This window comes from Ambystoma mexicanum, chromosome 1p (assembly GCF_040938575.1).
Source record: "Ambystoma mexicanum isolate Mex_15411 chromosome 1p, UKY_AmexF1_1, whole genome shotgun sequence".
NCBI classification, from domain to species: domain Eukaryota; kingdom Metazoa; phylum Chordata; class Amphibia; order Caudata; family Ambystomatidae; genus Ambystoma; species Ambystoma mexicanum.
Genome location: NC_090921.1, coordinates 1,420,494,584 through 1,420,515,119, shown reverse-complemented (window position 1 = coordinate 1,420,515,119; position 20,536 = coordinate 1,420,494,584). Strand labels below are relative to the sequence as shown.

Here is a 20,536-nt window from a genome sequence, read left to right as displayed (position 1 = left end):
AAAATAGTACAGAAAGGACATGTGTTAGCCGTCCTCTCCATGCTATTTCCATCTTTTATTAATGAACTCCAAATTATGTTAAGGATATGGCAGTGCTCATGAAAAACAATATGGTGTCCTTGGAGTGCACCAGAAATGCACCTCACGTCCTTTGTCTAGATACTGAAGTGACAAAGCATAACGGCCGGCTAGAAGTCAGCAAGCACCTTCATAAACTTGCTCCACATCTGGGCAATCAACACAGAAGACGAAGTACCCTTTGTTGAGGCATGCAATCCAAGGACTACACCTTTAGCCTTGAGTGGAGGAGTGACCAGATGCAAGAATGTTAAAGTATATCAATGTGTCCGTAAATCATTGTTATTAGTTCAACATGAAAATGCAATTTCTCCACTTATAAAAAACAGAAGGTAGTGTAAGAACATTTAATTGGGTAACTTCTTATGTGATGTGCAATAAAGTATTGCATGCTATTATTACAATGCAAAATATCAAACGCCACAAACTGAGTTCCCAGATATGTATCATTAACCAATAAGATAGTACCACCACCAAGTGTTTAAGATACATGTTAGTGAAAAATCCTCTGATATCTGGAAAGGTCGGCATGTGTTCATGCTTTTGAAGGCATGTAGGGGCTCCCACTGTCAGATCACTTTCGGGATTTCGTCTTTGCAGCATGAGTAGGTGAAGGCGATAGCAACATTTGGCTCGAATTTACTGGATGCAAGAGTCATTATCCTTTTAACACTCAGCGCTGGTCTCTGCAGCCGAAAAGGTTTCCTCGTTGTCGGTATAGGGCGAGGAGAACCAGAAGGCAGTGATGAACACGTTGACGGATGTAATGACCAAGATTAACCCAGTCACTATGTTATTCAGCAGGTGAACTCTACAAGAAGAAAAGAAAATAACATGTCAATCAAGACATTCCGTCTGGGAATGTATTTATTTTATTTATTGGACTTTTGTATGGCGCCTATACAAGTGTTTCCAGGCGCCACAAGACAAGATTGGGAGGGGGGAGATGGGAATAATAAAGTAGAGCAACAAAAAAACAGTTATATTGTCCTTGTGACAATCCTACTGTGCAGGTGCATGAACAAGGAGGTAGGTGCAGGCGCCAGGGGATAAAGAGGATCAAGGTTGAAGTGCAAGAATGGGGTGCCTCCAAGGGTGGGGTTGGGCAAGTGCTGGGGGGGGCAAGGTGGCAAGTGCCTGGGGCAAGAGGGGGGAGTGAGGATGAGTGCAGTGGACAGGGAGAAGGGCTGGTTTGGGAAAGGGTGCCCAAGGGCAAGTGCTGGTAAGGGATCCTGGGGGGACTGGTAGGGGTGGTTTGGCCCCTGTATGACTCTGAAGGGACGAGGCCCCAGTCCCAGCAGCAGAGGGAAAGTTAGCAATGGAGGTGGAGAGGGAAAGAAGAGGTGAAATGGAAAGTCTTGAGAAGTTTCGGGAACATAAGAAGATCCAGCTCAAGTCTGAGGGGTGGAGGGAGGCAATTCCAGAGGGGGGAGCCAGCCAAGGAGAGGGATATACATCCCACTCTCTGGAGAAACGTTTGACCTACAGAGAGTTGGAGCCTGAGGCCGGTAGGCATTTAAGGAGGGAAAGTTGGATGCAGAGTGGTCCTAGGCCCCAGACAGCTTTGTGGATGATGCAAAGGGTTTTTAATTTGATCCTTGCGGACACCGCGAGCCAGTGGAGAGATTTTTGGGCAGGAGAGATATGGTCCCTGAGCTTGAGGCAAAGGATAATACTTGCAGCCCTATTCTGGATTAGTTGAAGGGGGCGAAAGGAGGAAAGAGGTAGATTTAGGAAGATGCTTCAGCCTAGGGAGAACTAGGGCTCTGGAGATGTTGAACTTCTTGGGGAAGGTGAGGAAAGGTAGAATACCCCTGAGGAGGTGCAACTGAAAGTTGGACTTCTTGGCAAGGTCTGCGATGTGTGGAGAGAAGGTAAGAGAGAAGTCACAATGATCCCAAGGTTGTTTGCCTCACAAGGGGGTGAGGGGAATGGACCCAAGAGGCTGGCTGGAGAGTGGTGGGGAAAAAAGGAGCAGGCGTCCCAATGAGAAGGATCTCTGTCTTAGAGGCATTAAGGCAGAGATCATTGGCACAGCACCATCCTGAATAGTATTCAGGCAGGCAGCCAGGTATGAAGGAGGAGGAAGAGGATGGCAGCTTCAAAGAGAGCTGTGTGGCATCTGCATAACACTGGAAGTGGGGAGAGAAGGTGGAGATCAGATGGGCCAAAGGGGCCAGGTAGATGTTGAAGAGCCATGGCGGTAGGATAGAGCCCTGAGGGACTCCACAGGTAGAGAGTGAGGTGGAGGAATGAAAAGGACCCAATTGCAGTTGGGATGGTCTATCTTAAAGGAAGGAGGTAAGCCACAGCAGTGCCCTGTCATGATGCCTAGGGTATCATGGAGACCGTTTATGAGGATGGAGTGGTTGACTGTGTCAAAGGCATAAGAAAGATTGAGGAGGATCAGAACAGTAGGAAAGATAGAGTCCAGATTAGAATGTAAGTCTTCACATGTGTTCAGGAGAACTGTTGTTTCTGTGCCTCTGGCTGCCCTGAAAATGGGCTGGTGGTTGTGGAGGCAGCCAGCCATTTCTGTGTGGAGGGTAAGTTGCAGGATGATCAGATTTTCCATGAGTTTGCCCAAAGTGTGATACAGATGGAGCGATAGTTAGCTGGGCAAGAAGGGTCAGCAGGCGGCTTTTTTAGGAGCGGGTGCACAAGAGCGTGCTTAAGGGTTGAGGGAAGGAGCCAGTGGCAAATAAGTGGTTGCAGAGGTTGTCAAAAGTGAAATTATATTGTGCCTCCTATTGCAATAAATATATTAATATTGGCCTAGGCCAAGCTGCTCGAAAGTCGCTTGCAAAAGAATCCGTGTTGCAAGGTCCTGACCTTAAATCAATGTAAGCCGCCATTTTAGGGAGATCCGCCATTTTAGGATTCGCTTTGTAAAAGTCACCCTGTGAGTTAAAATGGTGGACAATGTCATTCCAGAATACAACATGGCCGTCTTGACCTCTGTACATAGCTAATATGTAACTTGCCTGCAGGCCACTTGTTGAGGTTGTGAACTGAGACCGTGTCCTTTGTTGACCTGTGTGTAGAAGGATTACTCGTGCAATGAAAGTAATCCATGAGCATATGTTGAAACAATGAATTCAAATACTGAACGTAGAACATCTGTTTAACTACATTGTATTAATGTTTGAGAAGGCCTGCATGGAAAATCTTAGAATACACAGTTATTGAATAGGCTTGTTGATACATGTATTAAAGGCAAACCAGTTATATGCGGTTGTTCGAGACTTGGCACGAACCTTAGATTGGTGATGTATTAAGTGGAATATTAACCCGAAGTGGGGCTGGGCATCGTGCCCACCAAGTGTATAAAAAGCGAATGCATTCTAATGTACAATGTCTCTCACTGAACACACTGAACCACGCTGGAGTTCGTTGTGTTGTACTGAGGGCCGATAGCTATCTGATTTTGCTCTTTTTTTGTAACTGGATTCAGTATAAAATAAAGTACTTTGTATGTTCCTTTGTAACCCGTGTTCGGTGTATTTCCTTTTGGGGTACTCAGCCTCGATATTTTGATTTTGTTTTCACAGTTGGCGCCCGCATAAGGACCCTCAAGATTGATGCCGGATTGTTGAAGGTTGACGCACGCTATCGGACCGGGATCGGACGGTGTGACTGTGACATAATGGGCCCCACTGAACGAGACGGGACACCTCAGCAGCGCTGCACGACCTGATCCTTGGACGATAAGCGTGTGGTCGGAGACGGCATCTTGACGAGGGTCCACTTATCGAGGCGGGCAGATTTGCCGAAATCACTATACATGAGGTAAGATTAGTTAGGTAAGTTCTTGGAAATCCGATCGGACCTCCTTAGGTTTGATCAGGTGAGTCGTGACCCGATTCTTAATTTATCCTGACAATTTGAATTTTGGCGCATTGTATCTGGAGACACAATTATTGACCAGGTAACAACAAGAATTTGAGATATGCCTGGGAAATTGTCTACCTGCTTTAGGGCATTATTCCGCAGTGATAGACAATCTTTGGAATTTAACCGTCCAGCACCACAGGAGGGGTCGCCGGCATGTACTATGTACTGTAAGTATAACATTGGAAGTATTGTATTTAATGACATTTGGCACAGACAAACAAGACATGCCTCCAAACTTCAGTGGCCAATCAATTGTAGTTTTGAAATCCCTCGTATTGAGTATTTAGAGTGAATTCTATTAAAGAAAAAGGCTAGACCTGCAGCATTTGATGTTTTGCAGAATTGGAAAAAAGAAGCGTTGCAACAACTTAAAAGTAGAGAGTATTATGCGTGCCGTCACAAGACAAACGCCGAAAAAGAACTATTGTATGACCAAGATAAACATTCTGAATCGACTAGAAATATGGATAGGGCTTTCTCACTCGGTATTCAGAAAATCTATCCTTCTAAAGATCTTCATGTTTCTGATGAGTTTATAGACAAATTATTAAATGAACGAAGGCCTGGTGCTTCTGCGCCACCTCCGTATGTTCCTCTTCCTGCTGCTTTGCCTCTTCCTCCTGTTATTCCTGCTCCACCTGTTGTTGTTCCTGTTGTTCTTGCTCTGCCTAATGTTCCCTTTCCTCCTGCTCCCCCACCTCTTTTTATCCCACCAGTTACAGTACCTCCATCAAATTTGCCTGCTCCCTCTCTTCCAAGTGGTCCTGAGCTGCTTGTAATCGATCGAGGTGCAGGGTCAAAGGTTGTCACTCGCAATACTGTACCACCGGAGAAGAAACATGAGTTAATTGCATGGGCTAAGCATTGTATTGAGAAGGATGATCAAGCTAGCATTTATGCCACACTTTATAATATGGATAATTTTCCTGAGAAAAACTTTTTTATTGAAGGTTTAGGGATTCAGTTATGTATAATGTGGGGAAGATTAAATTATGCGGATCTCCCGCAAGGGTTAATGGATCTAAATACTCTAGCGTTTTCTAGAGACACTATGGAGAAGGTAAATGAGCATGTCGAGAGGTTATTTGGGTATAGAAAGGAGTTCGAAATGTTACAGAATGAGGATGATGAGGAGGAAAATATGTATGTACAGAAACGGTCCCTTCCTTGTCGTAATTCGATATCTGAGGAAGCACAAATTTGTACGAGAGATGCACCTAGATGGATTTCGGATATGTCGATAACTCTTGTTGAAGTATATGACACGTATAGTCAATATACGCTAGAAATACAGAGGTAAGTGATACAGGTAATGGTAGAATACCTGCAGGATGAGTTTGTAAAAAGGAAGATTAGTTGTCCCACAGAGTTATTGAGTATTTACAAGAGAGCTTTTTCACTTGACACTTCTTCGACTGCTTTAGCGCTCGACTTAGCTCTGTTGCTTAATAAGCATTCGGAGTTGCCTATATCTCAGTTGCCTATGAGAGAGGTACCTCCGAAATTTGTCCCAAAGGTTGAGATTCCTGCTAATGTTGCAGCAGGTACACCTGCTGTGGACATTCCCGCACATTATGTATCGCAGTTTGTCCACGTCCCGTTTTCACGACAGGAAGTGAACACTATTAGACAATCCATTCCCGACATTAGGAACATTCCGACAGGGTTCTATAAAGAGATAGAGTCTGTTTTGCAGTCCTCAGTGTTCACCCTAGGCGACATTGATTTGTTGTTTCCTGTACTCCTGCCCGTAGATTTATGGAAACAAGTTAGAACTATTGACGACGTACCTGGGTTGGGAGATACATGGGTGAAAATAACTAGACTCGATGAAGAAAGGCCAGCTGGTGAAAGACCGCCTCAGGTAATACTAACTTTGCCTGATAGAATTGTTGCAAAATTAAAAACTATAATTCCAGAAAAAAGAATTATATGGGACAAACTTATGGCCTGTGTCCAAGGAAAGTCTGAGGGTGCTACTGAGTTCTTCAATCGGTTCGAAAGGTATTCTCGGATTTCAGTGGACAAGACTTAGGCACAGAGTCTGGGAAAAGATTATTTGTGGACAAATTTGTACTTGGATTTCTGCTTGACATCCAGTCACAAATTATGTCCTCTGAAAGCGCTTGGCAGACGAAATCACAATCAGAAGTACTGCACATGGCTCAGTACTACGAGAACTGTGTCAATAATGAAAAAGATAGGGTTGAAAAATGAAAAGGCGATTTGAAAACTAAAGTGCTATTGCAGCAAATTGTTAGAGGCCCCAGAGGGGGTAGTTCTCAGGTTAGAGGTCAGTATGTCCCACAGGGGAATATGCCCTTGGGTCCTGTGAACATTAACCAGTGCACTTATTGTCGTTGAGAGGGTCATTAGCGAGCACAATGCCCCGTCCTTCAACAATGGTCAAATAATACATTTGAAAATATGGGTGGGCGATCCAGAGGTCGCCCGGGTGAGGGGGCCCTAGTAGAGGTCATTTTACACAGGACCCTCAGCAACCTTTCTCGCAGGACAATCAGACCCCGAGTGTGGACACCAGGAACATATTTGATCATCCTTCCGCTGCATATTTATCTGAAGAGCTTCCTTTTGATGATATTCTGTTTCGTTTGGATTGCCCGAAGCAGGGTTTGGGACCTACACCTATTCCCGTCAATCAGAAAACTCCCTTCGTTGAAATGGTGGTGGTAAATAGGAAACATCAGTTTTTGATATACACTGGAGCGCAGAAGTGTTCCATTGATCATTCACGGGTTCCAAACATTCCACTGTCAGGGCAAACCAATGTTTCTGTATGGTTTCCCGGTACACCAGTTGTTTGTCCGGTTTCTTTGCCGGTACCTATTTCTTGGGGTCCCTTTACAGACCATTAACCATTTCTGTTGACTTCGGGTTGCGGAGAGAACTTGCTGGGGTTGAATTTGTTGAAAGAATGAAATGCAGTGATTTATTGTTCTTCTGATGGAGTACGCTTGACGATTGCACCACAGCAATTTTCTGTCTCGCAATTCTTGACTAGACCTTTGTTCAAGAATTCATTAATGTACCAGAGAGCTTGTTGGCTGTCGACAACAATGATGTCGGTGTTTTACAGATTGAACCTGTCAAGATAGTTTTGAAACATGGAATAGAGCTGCCACGCATTCCCCAGTATAAGATTTCAGTTGAGGGCGAGCGAGCTTTGAAATGCATTGTTTCCGATTTTGTGCATCGCGGGTTGATTGAAGACATTTCAGGAAGTTTGTGAAACGGTCCGATTTTACCCGTGTACAAGAAAGACGATAATGCAATTCCATTCCGTTTCATAATTGATTTACGTGCCATAAATAAAGTCGTGGCACCACAATTTCCAATTGTGCCTGATGTAACAACAATCCTAACCATGATTCCAGCTACAGCTACTTACTTTAGTATTGTGGACCTCAAGAATGCTTTCTTTAGTATTCCTTTACATAAGGATAGTAGATATTTGTTCGCGTTCACCTTAGGGGGACGCTCGTTCACATTTACTCGTGCACCCCAAGGGTACACAGAGAGTCCTAAAATGTATAGTAGGGCTTTCAAATAACAACTTGATACCCTTGAATTGCCCTCTACCTGTACTTTGCTTCAGTACGTTGATGATTTGCTTCTAGCTGCTGACTCTGAGGGCACTGTGTTATTGCTTATCCATCTAGCTAAGCATGGTCACAAAGCTTCCCTTAAAACATTTCAATATTGTTGTCAGGAGGTTGCCTATTTAGGCTATCTCCTGTCAAAGAAGGGAAGAAGATTGACACCTGAAATAATAAAACACATTTCTGGCATGTCTGTCCCAAATGCACAGAAGGAAGTTAGAGTCTTGATAGGTATGGCTTCTTACTGTAGGTTGTGGATCCCAAATTTTTCACTAGTGATCAAACCGATGTTGGCTTTGACATAGAAGGGCATTTCTTCACCATTGCCATGGAACGCGGCACACCAGCAATCATTTGACTTGCTTAAGACTGCATTATGCTCTGCACCAGTTTTGGGCACACCAAACTAAGAAAAGGCCTTTGTGTTGTTTGGCATTGAATGTGATGGATGTGCTTTGGCTGTATTAACGCAGGAACATGGAGGGAAGAATAGGCTGTGTGGTTACTTTTCTTCTACCCTTGATCCTGTAGCATGCGCTTTGCCAAGATGTTTGCGAGCTGTCACTGCTGCTGCTGCGTCTGTAAAACAGAGTGAGGGAATGGTCCTAAGCCAACCGGGAAAATGGACAAAATGCCTGGGCCCCGAAAATGTATTGCTGTATTTTTATAATGATATTTGGTTTTTTAATAGTCGTTGCCTTAGGATTGTGGTACCTCGAGGAAACTCATTCTTTAGAACTTTTGTTGCCTACTGAAAGTGTACCTATTGTTCCTACTCCCTTTATACATTTGCATACTCTATCCACTAGGGATTCTCAGCACAGACAAAGGTACCACAATAATACTCTACTGCTTATCATGAATGCTACGCATGCCATTTTTAATACATCTAACTGTTGGGTCTGCTCACATTTACCGCAACACGGGGATAAGGGGCTAGGTTGGTATATTCATCCGTTACCTTTGACAACTGCTTGCTATGCCTCTCTTAGAGCACTGTTCTTTGGCCGGGGGAATGATAGCATCTCAGGGAACTTTTATGGCACCAATTTGAATAGTTTTGAGAAACGTGTTTTGACTCCCCTGGGATGCTCACTTTTCGCAAACAGGAGTAAACCGAATGTTGCTTCTATTAGGCCTTCTGATAAACTGTCGCGTCCTTTCCAATCTTTCATTTCCTTTAAAATGGCTCCAATAGGCAATAAGGATGTCATGCCTCCTTCTTACACTGTTAACCATAGCCCCAATTCAGTTTCTTTTTGCATACAGAGGAATGGAACTCAGTCGATGGGAAATGTTCTAGGTTGTGCCAACGTTGCAAATTTGACTGGGGAAAACAGACCTTTGTATGTAGGTCAACCTGTCTACTTTGTCTGCAGTAATGTAGCATTCCCATGGTTGCCCAGGGATTGGTAGGGAATCTGTTATTTAGGGATCCTGTTACCTGGAGTATTTATAGCTAGTACAAGAGAAGTTTAGAAGGCTCGTCCACGGTGGGACGAGAATGGTGACACCCCAGCACAAATCTTGGTAGGTATAGTTAAATCAGTTGTGCCATTTTGGGGGCAGATAGCGAATTCAGAAGATATCAGAAAACTAGCGAGAGTACTGGAGAGAACCATCAACCAGACCACGGACATACTCTATAATATGACGTTAGAACAAAAGGCGATAAGATTAGTAGCACTTCAAAACCGAATGGCATTAGATGTCATTCTGGCTGAGCGTGGTGGAGTGTGTAAATTAGTGGAGTCCGCTTGCTGTGTTTTCGCACCAGATTCCTCCCCAACTATCTTCAAGGCAATACAGAATCTGCACATCTTTAGTTCCGAAGTGCATGTTCCTGAGGAAAACTGGGATCTAAGCGCTTGGTTCTGGGACTTCTTGCGATCTTGGGGTTGGAAGGTACTTTCGGTCTTGCTAATTATTTTGGGAATCCTGTTGTTTCTTTGTTGCTGTTTTCAGTGTCTACCTGGTATGTGTTCGATGCTAGGGGGATGTTGCGCACAAGCGATAGGTTCGATAGGACATAAAATGTATGCCCCGGATAAAACTTCCAAAGAATATGTGTTGAAAGATATTTTAGCAAATGACCTGATGGCAATAGATATTTCCGATACTGATTCAGGGTGCATGGATGATGATGCATGGAGCTATTTGCAAGGAGATCCAAAGTAGTTTTAGCACTTGGCATAGGCCAAAAGGAGGGTTTGTCAAAAGTGAAATTATATTGTGCCTCCTATTGCAATAAATATATTAATATTAGCCTACGCCAAGCTGCTCGAAAGTCGCTTGCAAAAGAATCCGTGCTGCAAGGTCCTGACCTTAAATTAATGTAAGCCGCCATTTTAGGTCAATCCGCCATTTTAGGATTCGCTTTGTAAAAGTCACCCTGTGAGTTAAAATGGTGGACAATGTCATTCCAGAATACAACATGGCCGTCTTGACCTCTGTACATAGCTAATATGTAACTTGCCTGCAGGCCACTTGTTGAGGTCATGAACTGAGACCTTGTCCTTCGTTGACCTGTGTGTAGAACGATTACTCGTGCAATGAAACTAATCCACAAGCATATGTTGAAACAATGTATTCAAATACTGAACGTAGAACATCTGTTTAACTACATTGTATTAATGTTTGATAAGGCCTGCATGGAAAATCTTAGAATACACAGTTATTGAATAGGCTTGTTGATACATGTATTAAAGGCAAACCAATTATATGCGGTTGTTCGAGATTTGGCACGAACCCTAGATCGGTGATGTATTAAGTGGAATAGTAACCCGAAGTGGGGCTGGGCATCGTGCCCACCAAGTGTATAAAAAGCGAATGCATTCTAATGTACAACGTCTCTCACTGAACACACTGAACCACGCTGGAGTTCGTTGTGTTGTACTGAGGGCCGATAGCTGTCTGATTTTGCTCTGTTTTTGTAACTGGATTCAGTATAAAATAAAGTACTTTGTATGTTCCTTTGTAACCAGTGTTCGGTGTATTTCCTTTTGGGGTACTCAGCCTCGATATTTTGATTTTGTTTTCACAAGGTCAGCCAAGGCTAGGGCGAGAGAAGCTAAAGATGTCCTTAATGGTTGTGGAGGAGCAGGGGAGCAGCTGTTTAGAGGAGACTTTCATAGAGTGAACAACTCTAGAGATCTCATTTGTTGAAATGGGAGAGGAGGAGAGAAAGGGGGAGTAGAGGGGCCCAAAGGAGGTGAGAGAAGGGGTTCGGGGAGGAACAGATGACAGAGAGGACAGGATGTCCAGAAGTCTGGAGGGGAAATGGGCAGCCAATGCAGAACAGAGGGCCTGGGAGGAAGGAGGAGAGGAGGAGACTGTAAAAGGATTGGCCAGTACCTTGCAGATTTTAAATAGTTCTTCCGTGTTATTGGTGCAGATGGCGAGACGATATTGCCTTTGGAGAAGGGGGCAGGCCAGTTTGTCAGAGGATGGCCTCGATGTCTGTCATTTCCGTTCTGCAGATTTGCACTTGCATTTCAAAGATGCCAAGTCGGAATCATACCAATAGTTTTATTTCGAGGCAGGCTTCATGTGGATCCTCAGGATGGGGGCAAGGATGTCCATGGTGTTAGAGATAGAGAGATGAAGGTTTTCTAGAACAGAATCAGAAAGAGAGCCTAATGAAGCAGGGGGAGGCGGGATGAAGGAAGAGCTAAATGTGTTGACTCACACACACTTCATTGGCCAAATGACAGAGAAGGAGGCTGGCAGTGTGGGTAGGGGCATCATCAGGGTACAAGGGAGGTGAAGTGGGAAGAGAGGAGAGAGTGGTCAAACCAGGAGAGAGGGGTGGTAAGAGTGTTGGAGAGAGTGATATCAGTTGAGATGAGCACATCAAACGTAGGTCTGGCAGAGTGGGTAGGGCCAGAGTGAAGGCTAGTGAGGGAAAGAATGTTGCAGAGGTTGCAAAAGAGAACCACAGCCACATCAGGTGAGTTGAGATGGATGTTAAAGCGGGAATCAGCTGGTTTTTCTGATCAAAATGATGAGTATTTTGCATTGTTGAGTGGCCTTGCGTCAGCTCAAATGCACTTATAAACCATAAAGCATTGAGCGTCCTGTACTATATTATCTTTGTATTTGAATATTGCATGAGTGACAAATCAACTTCCGGGGCACCAGTGGTCCAGGGATGAATATCGGTTTCTAAACCATCAATCAGCCCCACACAAGAAGAGATTCAAACAGATTGGAACACAAGTAAATCATAAACCTCCTATGTCCAATTTTGGTAACATGAATGGAACGGCAGGCTTATCTCCTCAAGGTTGTGGATCATTGGTTAGTTGCAACACAGCGAAAACACAATTATTACCCAATGATAAAAGGGACTGTCCTGTTAAGGTTGTATAAAAATATCTACTATTGTTATTACAACAGACAGTTCTAGCCCACTACAAAATACAACCCACCCAGTAAAGGAACTCAGAGGACAGGCAGTTTCATGAAGGAAAGGGATGAACTCTGGATACTGACAGGAAGGGAGTCGGTAAAGCAATCAGTCTTTACTGTTCACAGTTATTTGGTTTCAGCACCTAGTGAGCAAGGAGTCGTAAATGTCACCAGGAGCCTTCGGAGAAGGACCAAGGAGACAGAACCACAATGTACATGGTGCTTGAAATTATCTTGATGCTCGACAGTGTCATGTCGGTTCCAGGACACTTTAAAGCTCCTGTGACAGAGTTCAAGACGGGAGACAGCTGTGGGTATCAGGTGGCAGGCAGTTCGGCAAGTGAGGCTGGACGGACAGCTGCAGGCTGGCCTACATGGTGGTTTGGGGTCAAGAATCGTTGTCTCTGTGCTGGTTGGTGGATCTGGAACGTTGTACGCGGCGTCTAAGATGGCTTTACTGACTGCAGCAAGAAAACAGTCAGTGGTGTAGCTGGTGGCAGTTCGAGGGATCGACTGCCTCGAAAATGTCCATAAAGGATGGATGCTGGTTGATGCTTGTATGGCGCTCCTCCTAGCTTCCTCGCAGGGCTTTTGTTGTCCTTTAAGGCAGATGGCCCAAAGCTCAGGTGACTGTTTGCAGGCAATGGCCTTGTCCTTTGTTCAGAGACTCTGGCACTTCCCACCTAGGAAGCTTGCTGGAAGAACATAGCAGGGCACACTGTGTGGTGGCTGGGTACCGGTTCTGGAGCTGCTGGACGGGTCCTCTGAGTCCTCTGAGTCCGATATCGCCCTCTGTTCCCTGGGAGATGTTTAGGGCAGGGATCATGCTTCCCTCTTGGAAATCCCAGCCTTCTTTCACTGGCAGAATATGTAAGGCAGACTGCACCTTCAGCCAGGGTCCAAATGAGTCCTTCTTACTCTTTTCGAAGTTGTCAGATGATTTGCTAAGTGAGGAGCTCAGCCCTCTTTTAAAACCAAATGGGCCCCAGTAATTGATGCAGGTTCAGCCTATCTCTATCAACCAATCCTGGGTCTTTACCAACAATCTTGTGTTATGCGTGAGGTCAGGACCAGAGTGTGTTGCAACAGGAAAGGTAAGAGGTGACAGCATGTACTCCCAAGTCCCACCCATCTTCACATCTTTTGTAGATCGAAGTGTCTCTCTGGTTAACTGAGCCCTCTGGGGCTCTTCATCAAAGTGAAGGGCTCCCTTGATGTTTGTGGTGAGAACAGACTTCTGTCTCTCTCAAATCACATACTTCATGCCTTTGAAAGTTGTTTGCTCTTCAGGGGTTGCCTTCAGTAAATAGAGGAGCCAGACATGCCATTCACTGTCCTTCGTACAGAGGGGTGGGAACTAGCTTTAAGTTGACACATTGCACATTGCATATCGAAAAGCTGTTAGTCCTGACTTCCTCTTGTCCATTCGGCGATCAAGCCTGACGCTGGCCTGTTACAATTAACAAATTTTAGTATGCATTGCCACCAGCAGTTTAGACAATAGGTGGAGCCTTTGATATTTTAATTAGGCTTCACATGACCGGAGGACGGTGTCGCCTTTCCCCTTCTTGAAATACTTTAATGCGCCTCTAGTTGTCACACTCCAGCTGTACATGACAGGGAGGACGGCGCCTGTAGGCTGTGTCCTCCCAGAGTACACGTTACTATGCATGCAGTGAGCAGGGAAAATGTGTGAGGAATGGCCTCACACATTTTCAGAGGTTATTTCTTTCTTTATTTTTTCAGTTTTGTAGAGCGTGCATCAGCCCGTGGCGCTTGTTAAGGACAAATCTTAGTTACAGGGTTGATCTCCCATCATTCATTTTCATTTCCAAAAAGTCAAAAAACACAGGCGAGCGCACATTCCCTGTGCGGATGGTCGAATTCCTCACAGCATGCTTTAATGTGTTCTTGCTAGTTCCATCTTGGATACATTTTTGTATAGTAGGTGGTGAATTTCGCATCGCTCCTCGCAGCCCTTTGAAAATGTACCTGCTGACTAAGCCTCTTCATTAGTTCTAAAGCTAAATGAAGGCCTCGTGAAGTGAATGCTTCTTTTAATATGTGTTAATGTGTGTTCTCATCACAATGTAGGAGTATGTCGATTATGACAGTGATTAAGTCTAGGGATCGACACGCTGTAGCACTTCATCTGCATGAGTTCTGTTAACGTGCCGCGACATACAATTTCATGATGCCATATCAGAGCTTGGTTCTTTGTCATGTTGCTGCTTAATTACAGTCACATGACCATGATGCGACATCCCAACACGCTTATCCACCACTTCACTTTCAGAATCTTTCTATTCCCGCCTGCTCCCTTTCTTTCTCACTCTTCCTGCCTCTTTCCATTTTAGGGGGCATCCTAAATCCTCCGTTGACGACCGCATTACATTTCTGGGGGATCTGCAACATGAGCACTTGCTGCCTTAACCCCTGTCGAGATGCCCAATTACCCCTTCCAGACCTCCCACCCCATTGCTCTACCCCAAAACAGTTTCCTCATTGCCTTGACTTATCAAATTCTTCTGTAGGCTGTCTGCCTTGCCCTGAATGACCTGCCTCTTCACCACGCGCACCAGATTCTGCTCTGCTGGATGCCTCTTCGACGTGCTGCATTTGCCAAATGCTGCTTTTTCTGTCCTGCCTTTTTCCGGGACCGCTTCCGGAAACGTGATTTACAGACCCCATCAGAAATACTCTGCCCTACGAACTTCAGTTATTAGGTTCAGCAATCAATTAAGAATCTTTACGTACAAACAGGGGTTTTACTAGCAGACCTCCTAGAGGGGACAGGCTGTGCAACCCTAATAAGGAATGACAATGGCCTCAAAACACCCCTGATTATCTAATTATTGGGAAAATATTTAACTTTTGGACTGGGGGGACTTCTGTCATGGGCTCTCCTCCACGGGCCATCATCTGTTCACTGCTAAAACCCACAATCTCCCTCCATAGATGAACTCAATTCAAGCATGTTGAGTGTTTGTCAGAGCAGAACTACAATGTGCTGTCTGGAAAACTTATCACAGACAAAACCAATAGTTATGGCTTATGCAGAGCCATTGTTCAGGCACTGGCATTCTTTGCCCAGGTAATCCAAGCAATTGCTAGCTAACATAAGACCAGGGAGTACCATCATTTATCAGATCGTATTTATCATGATGAGATATCAGAGAATGTATGGGGTAAGTAATATATAATAATAACAAGTAATATAATAGAGATACTTGCATCATGTCCATTCAATGCCAAATTTCTCAAACCATTGTCAAGGGAATAGTCACTTAGCATAGCAGTGCAACGTCCCATAATGACCAATAGGCATAGCAGTGCCATTATCCATTTTGCCCACTTGGGACACCAGTACCAGGTTCTACGATTCCCTCTTTGGCCCCACTAAAATGTTTTGGAGTGGTTCTTTGTGAACAAAGCGAATGTGCCATTGGAGTGTCTTTCCAGGAAAACGTTTTTGTTCAGTTAAGGGTGGGGGGGGGGGGGCTTTTATGCATTCCAAGATGGCCACAAGCTTTTTGGCAGCAAATTGTGGAATGATGCATGTATTATATTCCATGCAAAATTAAGTGTAATATCAGTTATGATGGCCTTTCATAATCTGAATACAAAGGAGTAATTTTAGTATGGGCTGGAGAGTAAAATGAAAGAGTAAAAGCAAGGTATAATGCTTTGACACCTTCATGTTGTGCCCCAGCCCATTTTCCTAATGACACAAGGCGGTGGAGGGGAAAAGAGTGGAATTAACCTGCCTGCCGTGCTCTCCACCTCCGTCTTATTTTGCTTCATGCCTGCGTGAGATTATCACGCAGGTGCAAACGAATTGATTCCTGTGGAATCCACCTCACATTAGCACCTACAAATGAGCAGATACTGTAGGAATTGATTATTAACGACAGCTGCAAAGCGTAATTTGCAGGCAGCATTTACTCTGCTCAAAGTGGAGAGTAAAAATAATGGGTACAGGCGACTTTGCCTCGTTTTAGCTTTTCTTGTGGACCCTGCATTGAAAAAGTAAAGAATTGTATGCAGGGGACTCAACACCCCGTAGGTATAAGCAATGGTTTGCCCTGCATGTACTTTGCATTTCATGCAAAATGAGGGTGAAAGTATTTATTTGCCAAGATGGCCAAACGCTTTTTGGCAGCAAAGTGTGGAATTCATGCGCACATATAGAATATTGTGATCTTCCCCAGTGCCCCTCCTTTCCAGTTTAGCCATGTTGGCATGGGAGCACAACGTTCGGAAACAGTGCACCATAAACGTGTTTTAATTGTGAAGGTGTGGTACTGGAATTTGTATATTTGAATTGCATTAACAGCACCGAGTCTCCAAAGAAAACATGTAGAGAAACCATAGGAGTTTCATAGTTATTTTGAATTGTTTATAGTGTAAATATCCAAGTGACTTGCATTATGCTAACATTGTAAAGTGCTCTGTTACTCAAAAGTTATAAATTCCCTCAACAAAACCAACACTCAAAGTGTGAGCACACGGAATATTTTTCAAACACTCAAACACCACAATACATACATGTCATCTAATATTATATCATATAGATAAACAAGTAATGCTATAGTCTTCTTACAAATTGAATGCATACAGTGCCTTAAACCAAAAGCTGCAACGTTGACCTGTAAAAGTATAGGATAATGGGAAACGTTGATGAGTTTCCATGTTAAGTTCTGTTTATTGTGAACTAGATGAATGAGTGTGTTTTAAAATAGTAGCTCAAAATAGTGAAGCAGATCCTGTGCTTTTATGTTGTTGTGAAGGACCATGTACTCGTTGCAGATCCGGAAATAGAGCCACATACTTTGCAACACATTCAGACACTCACGCAGCTTTCTATTCCCACACAATCAGCAGTTACATAGGGCCTTATCACGACCTTGGTGGTATGCTGGCGGTAAGTCTGGCGCGATAACGCCAACACAAATAGTGTTAAAACAACTCGGTCAGGCGCTATTACTGCCGGATCCTGAGTTGTGGTAAGGCTGTACACCCCATTTTCTGAAGAGCCCATGGGACTCTATGGGGCAGTAACAGTGCTATTACAACCATCGGTATTAACGCCATGGTAATAGCAATGCAAAAGGGCGTAGAGTGGAGAGTTTTACTTCTAGCAAAAAGTTGAGGGTAACCTCCAAATTTCCGCCAAAGCTTGCAATTGGGCAGAGCGGTAATGCAGCAGTAATAGTGTTACCGTTGCATTTTTGCTGCTCCGCCCAACCCCTGTTGAGGGGGCTGTGAAGGACACTCCCTACCGTGTAAGGAGCTGTTGCTCTTGAATCTTCCAACATAGCCCAGAAAAGAGACAGTCTTACCATCGCCACCCTTCTAGGCCACCAATTTAGAACAATGTGAGCCATGCCAAAGTTTTTACCAGCTTTTCTTCCTTTCTATGTTCTGCTTTACCCTATTTAAAAAGGCGTCGACAGCTCCATCTAGTTTGAATGAACGCATGGCAGCAAGGAAAGAGGAGACTACAATGATGTATGCTTACACTAATACAGAAAGCACTCGAACAACATTATTTTGCAACCTCTGAGTTAATGATAAACTACAAAGAAAAATATTAATAACTTTAATCTTATTTTGTACTGTTATGTATACTTAGTAACAATGACAAATCAGGAGATGCATTACTTGACAAACATCATAAGCGAGTATTGATTTATTTATTTATTGTGCATTTGTAAGGCGCTTATCAGGTAAATTGTATTTCAAAGCGGCAACAGGGAGGGAACAGGGGAGGAAAATTAGATATAACACTGCAAGATAGAGTCGGACCTACTAGGCCTTGTGAGCATTCAGAAAGTGTAAGTGCAGAGAGAGAGAGACGGGGTGAGGGAGTAGGGGGTAAATGCTAGGTATCAAGTGGGAACTGGTAGGGAGTGAGCAGCTGTACGTGCCTGGGTGGAGTGGTCAACCACCAATAAATAGTTAAGTGCAAGCCTGTGGTGGCAGAGACCATTGGGTGCCAAGACCAAGTGCTGGGAGAGGCAGAGGCTGAAGGCGATTGGGTGTGGAAGGCCAGGACCCAGGGCACACATAAGGGCCCTGGTCACCAATCTCAGCGGCTGTGGGGTTTAACAGAAGAGGGAGGAAGGGAAGGAGAAGGGGAAAAGGAAAGTCTTGAGGAGCTTCTGTAATTTTAGGAGATCTGACTTAAGACGAAGAGGAAGGGGAGGCTGTTTCATAGGAGGGAGCCTGCTAAGGAAAGAGATTGGCCACTGCTCGCTGTTCCGTGAAGCGTTTAACACAGAAGGCCTCATTCCAAGTTTGCCGGTCCGGTAGTGATGGTGCCGGTACGCTACCGGGGACATTGTTGCTACTGGACTGGCAAACTACAAGTTGTGCTCGCGGGTGCCTTTCTGCCCGCAAGGTCTGACCTGACGGGCATACCGGCACCCGCGAGCACAGCAGGTCAGATGCACCGGCACCATTCTGAATGGTGCCGGTGCATCTGACCTCCCCATTCCCATTGAGTCCTATGGGGATCAAATGTGAATGCGGAGAATTTTTTTCTGGTGCTCGCGAATGGGCAATTACCGGGTCCGGCGGTGCCATAATGACTTGGTAATTGACGATTCGCGTGTGCCCGAAAAAATCACAAGTTTGGCGGCAGCCTGCAGGTTTTACCAGCAAGGCTACCGCCAAACCTTTTATGAGGCCCAGAGTGTTGGTGCCAGAGGAACGTAAAGATCTGGAGGAAGAGTATTTAGTGAGAGCAAGTTGCCGATAGCGTGGTCCCCGGCCCCAGATCGCCATGTGGATGATGCAGATGGATTTGAATTTGATCCTTGCAGCAAACAGGAGACAGTGGAGAGTTTTTAGCACTGGAGAGATGCGGTCCCTAGGCTTAAGGCCAAGGATAAGTCTTGCAGCCCTATTCTGGATTAGCTGGAGGGGTCATGGCGAGGAGGAGGGTAGATTAGGGAAAAGTCTATTGCAGTTGTCTAGCCGAGAAAGAACTAGACCTCTAGTGACATTCAGAGGGAGTAGGAGTCCCAATAGGAAGGATATAGGTCTTGCTGGTATTGATGCAGAGATCATTGGGAGTACACCTAGACTGGATGACAGATAGACAGTCAGGCATGATAGATGAAGTGAGAAGAGGACAGAGGGAAGTTTGAAGAAGAGTTGTGTGTCATCTGCATAACACTGGAAGTTTGGGGAGAAGGTGGAAATGGGGTGTGCAAGCGGGCAAGATAGTTGTTAAAAAGAGAAGGAGAGAGGTTCCAGCCCTCGGGGATGCCGCAGGTGGAGATAAAGGTGGGGAGGAGAAAGAGCCCAGAATGACCTGGGAAGGACAGTCACTTATGAAGGAGGCCAGCCAGTTCACTGCCCACTCCAAAATATGTAAGGTATCATGGAGTCGTTTTATGAGGATGCAGTAGTTGACCATATCAAATGCAGAGGCGAGATTGAGTAGAATGAGAACAGCTGGAGAGTTGGAATCAAGCGATTCAAGCACTTCCTCACGGGTGTTCAGAAGAGCAGTTTCCATGCCTCTCAATGGTCGGAATCCAGATTGATGGTTGTGTAGGCAACCAACAAGTTCAGTGTGCTGGGTCAGTTGGGGAAAGACCAGCTTCTCCAAGAGTTTCCCAAGGAAGGGGATGATAGACATGAGGTGGTAGTCGGCTTGATAAGACAGGTCTGAAGAAGGTTTTATCAGGATGGGGCACACAAGGGACTGTTTGAGCGAGGAGGGGAAAGATCCAGCAGCAAAACAGTGGTTGCAGAGATCAGCAAGTGCAGGGACAGGAGAGCCAATCTTGTCCTTAATGGTTCTGGAGGAGCAGGGAGAAACCTGCTTGGAGGAGGCGTTCATGGAGTGGACAACTCTAGTGATCATAAGGTGTGATAGGAGAGAAGGAGGAGAGAATGGTAGAGGATGGAAGGGGGCTGTAGGCAGCATGGGGTGTGAGAAGGCGAGGAGCAGAGGGAAGCAATGTCCTCAGGATGTTCTTAGTTTTTGTAGTCAAGTGACCGGCCAGTGCGTTGCAGAGGGTCTGGGAGGGCAGAGGTGCAGAGGATACTGCGGAAGGGTTGGTTAGTTCCCTGCAGATTTTATAGAGTTCAGCTATGTTGTTGGATGCACCAGAGACGCAAGCCTGGATGTGGGCACTTTTCTTGGTGTGGATGGAAAGTCTGTATTGCCTTTGGAGAAGGCGATAGACCAGTTTGCCAGAGGGTGAGCCTGAGTTCTGCCACTTCCGTTCCGCAGCACTGAACTTGCGTTTTAAGGCTGCAAGTTCAGAGTCGTAGCAGGTATTATGCTTGGATGCATGTTTCAGGCGGATCCTCATGACTGGGGCAAGAGTGTTGAGGGAATTAATGGCAAGGTAGAGTCAGAGGTTGAGTCAATAGTGGTGGGAGAGGGGAGATGAAAGTAGATGTGAAGGCAGCAGCTGACACTCGTTCCATCGGACGGATGTTCATGAATGGGGTTGGAAGGGCCGGTGGAGGAGCGGTCAGAGGGTCGAAAGGACCCAGGTGAGAGGAGAGGA

The 20,536-nt window shown here is 45.1% G+C and overlaps 1 protein-coding gene across 1 annotated transcript in view; it reads right to left on the bottom strand.

Moving 5' to 3' along the window:
- Positions 1–417: 417 nt before the first annotated feature.
- Positions 418–20,536, bottom strand: part of LOC138579237 (ninjurin-1-like) — a 426,744-nt gene continuing 406,625 nt past the window's right edge. Inside the window, exon 4 of the mRNA XM_069649765.1 lies at positions 418–889. Within this exon, the coding sequence (XP_069505866.1) occupies positions 745–889 (145 nt within the window). The 3' untranslated portion in view covers positions 418–744. The remainder of the gene's footprint in view (positions 890–20,536) is intronic.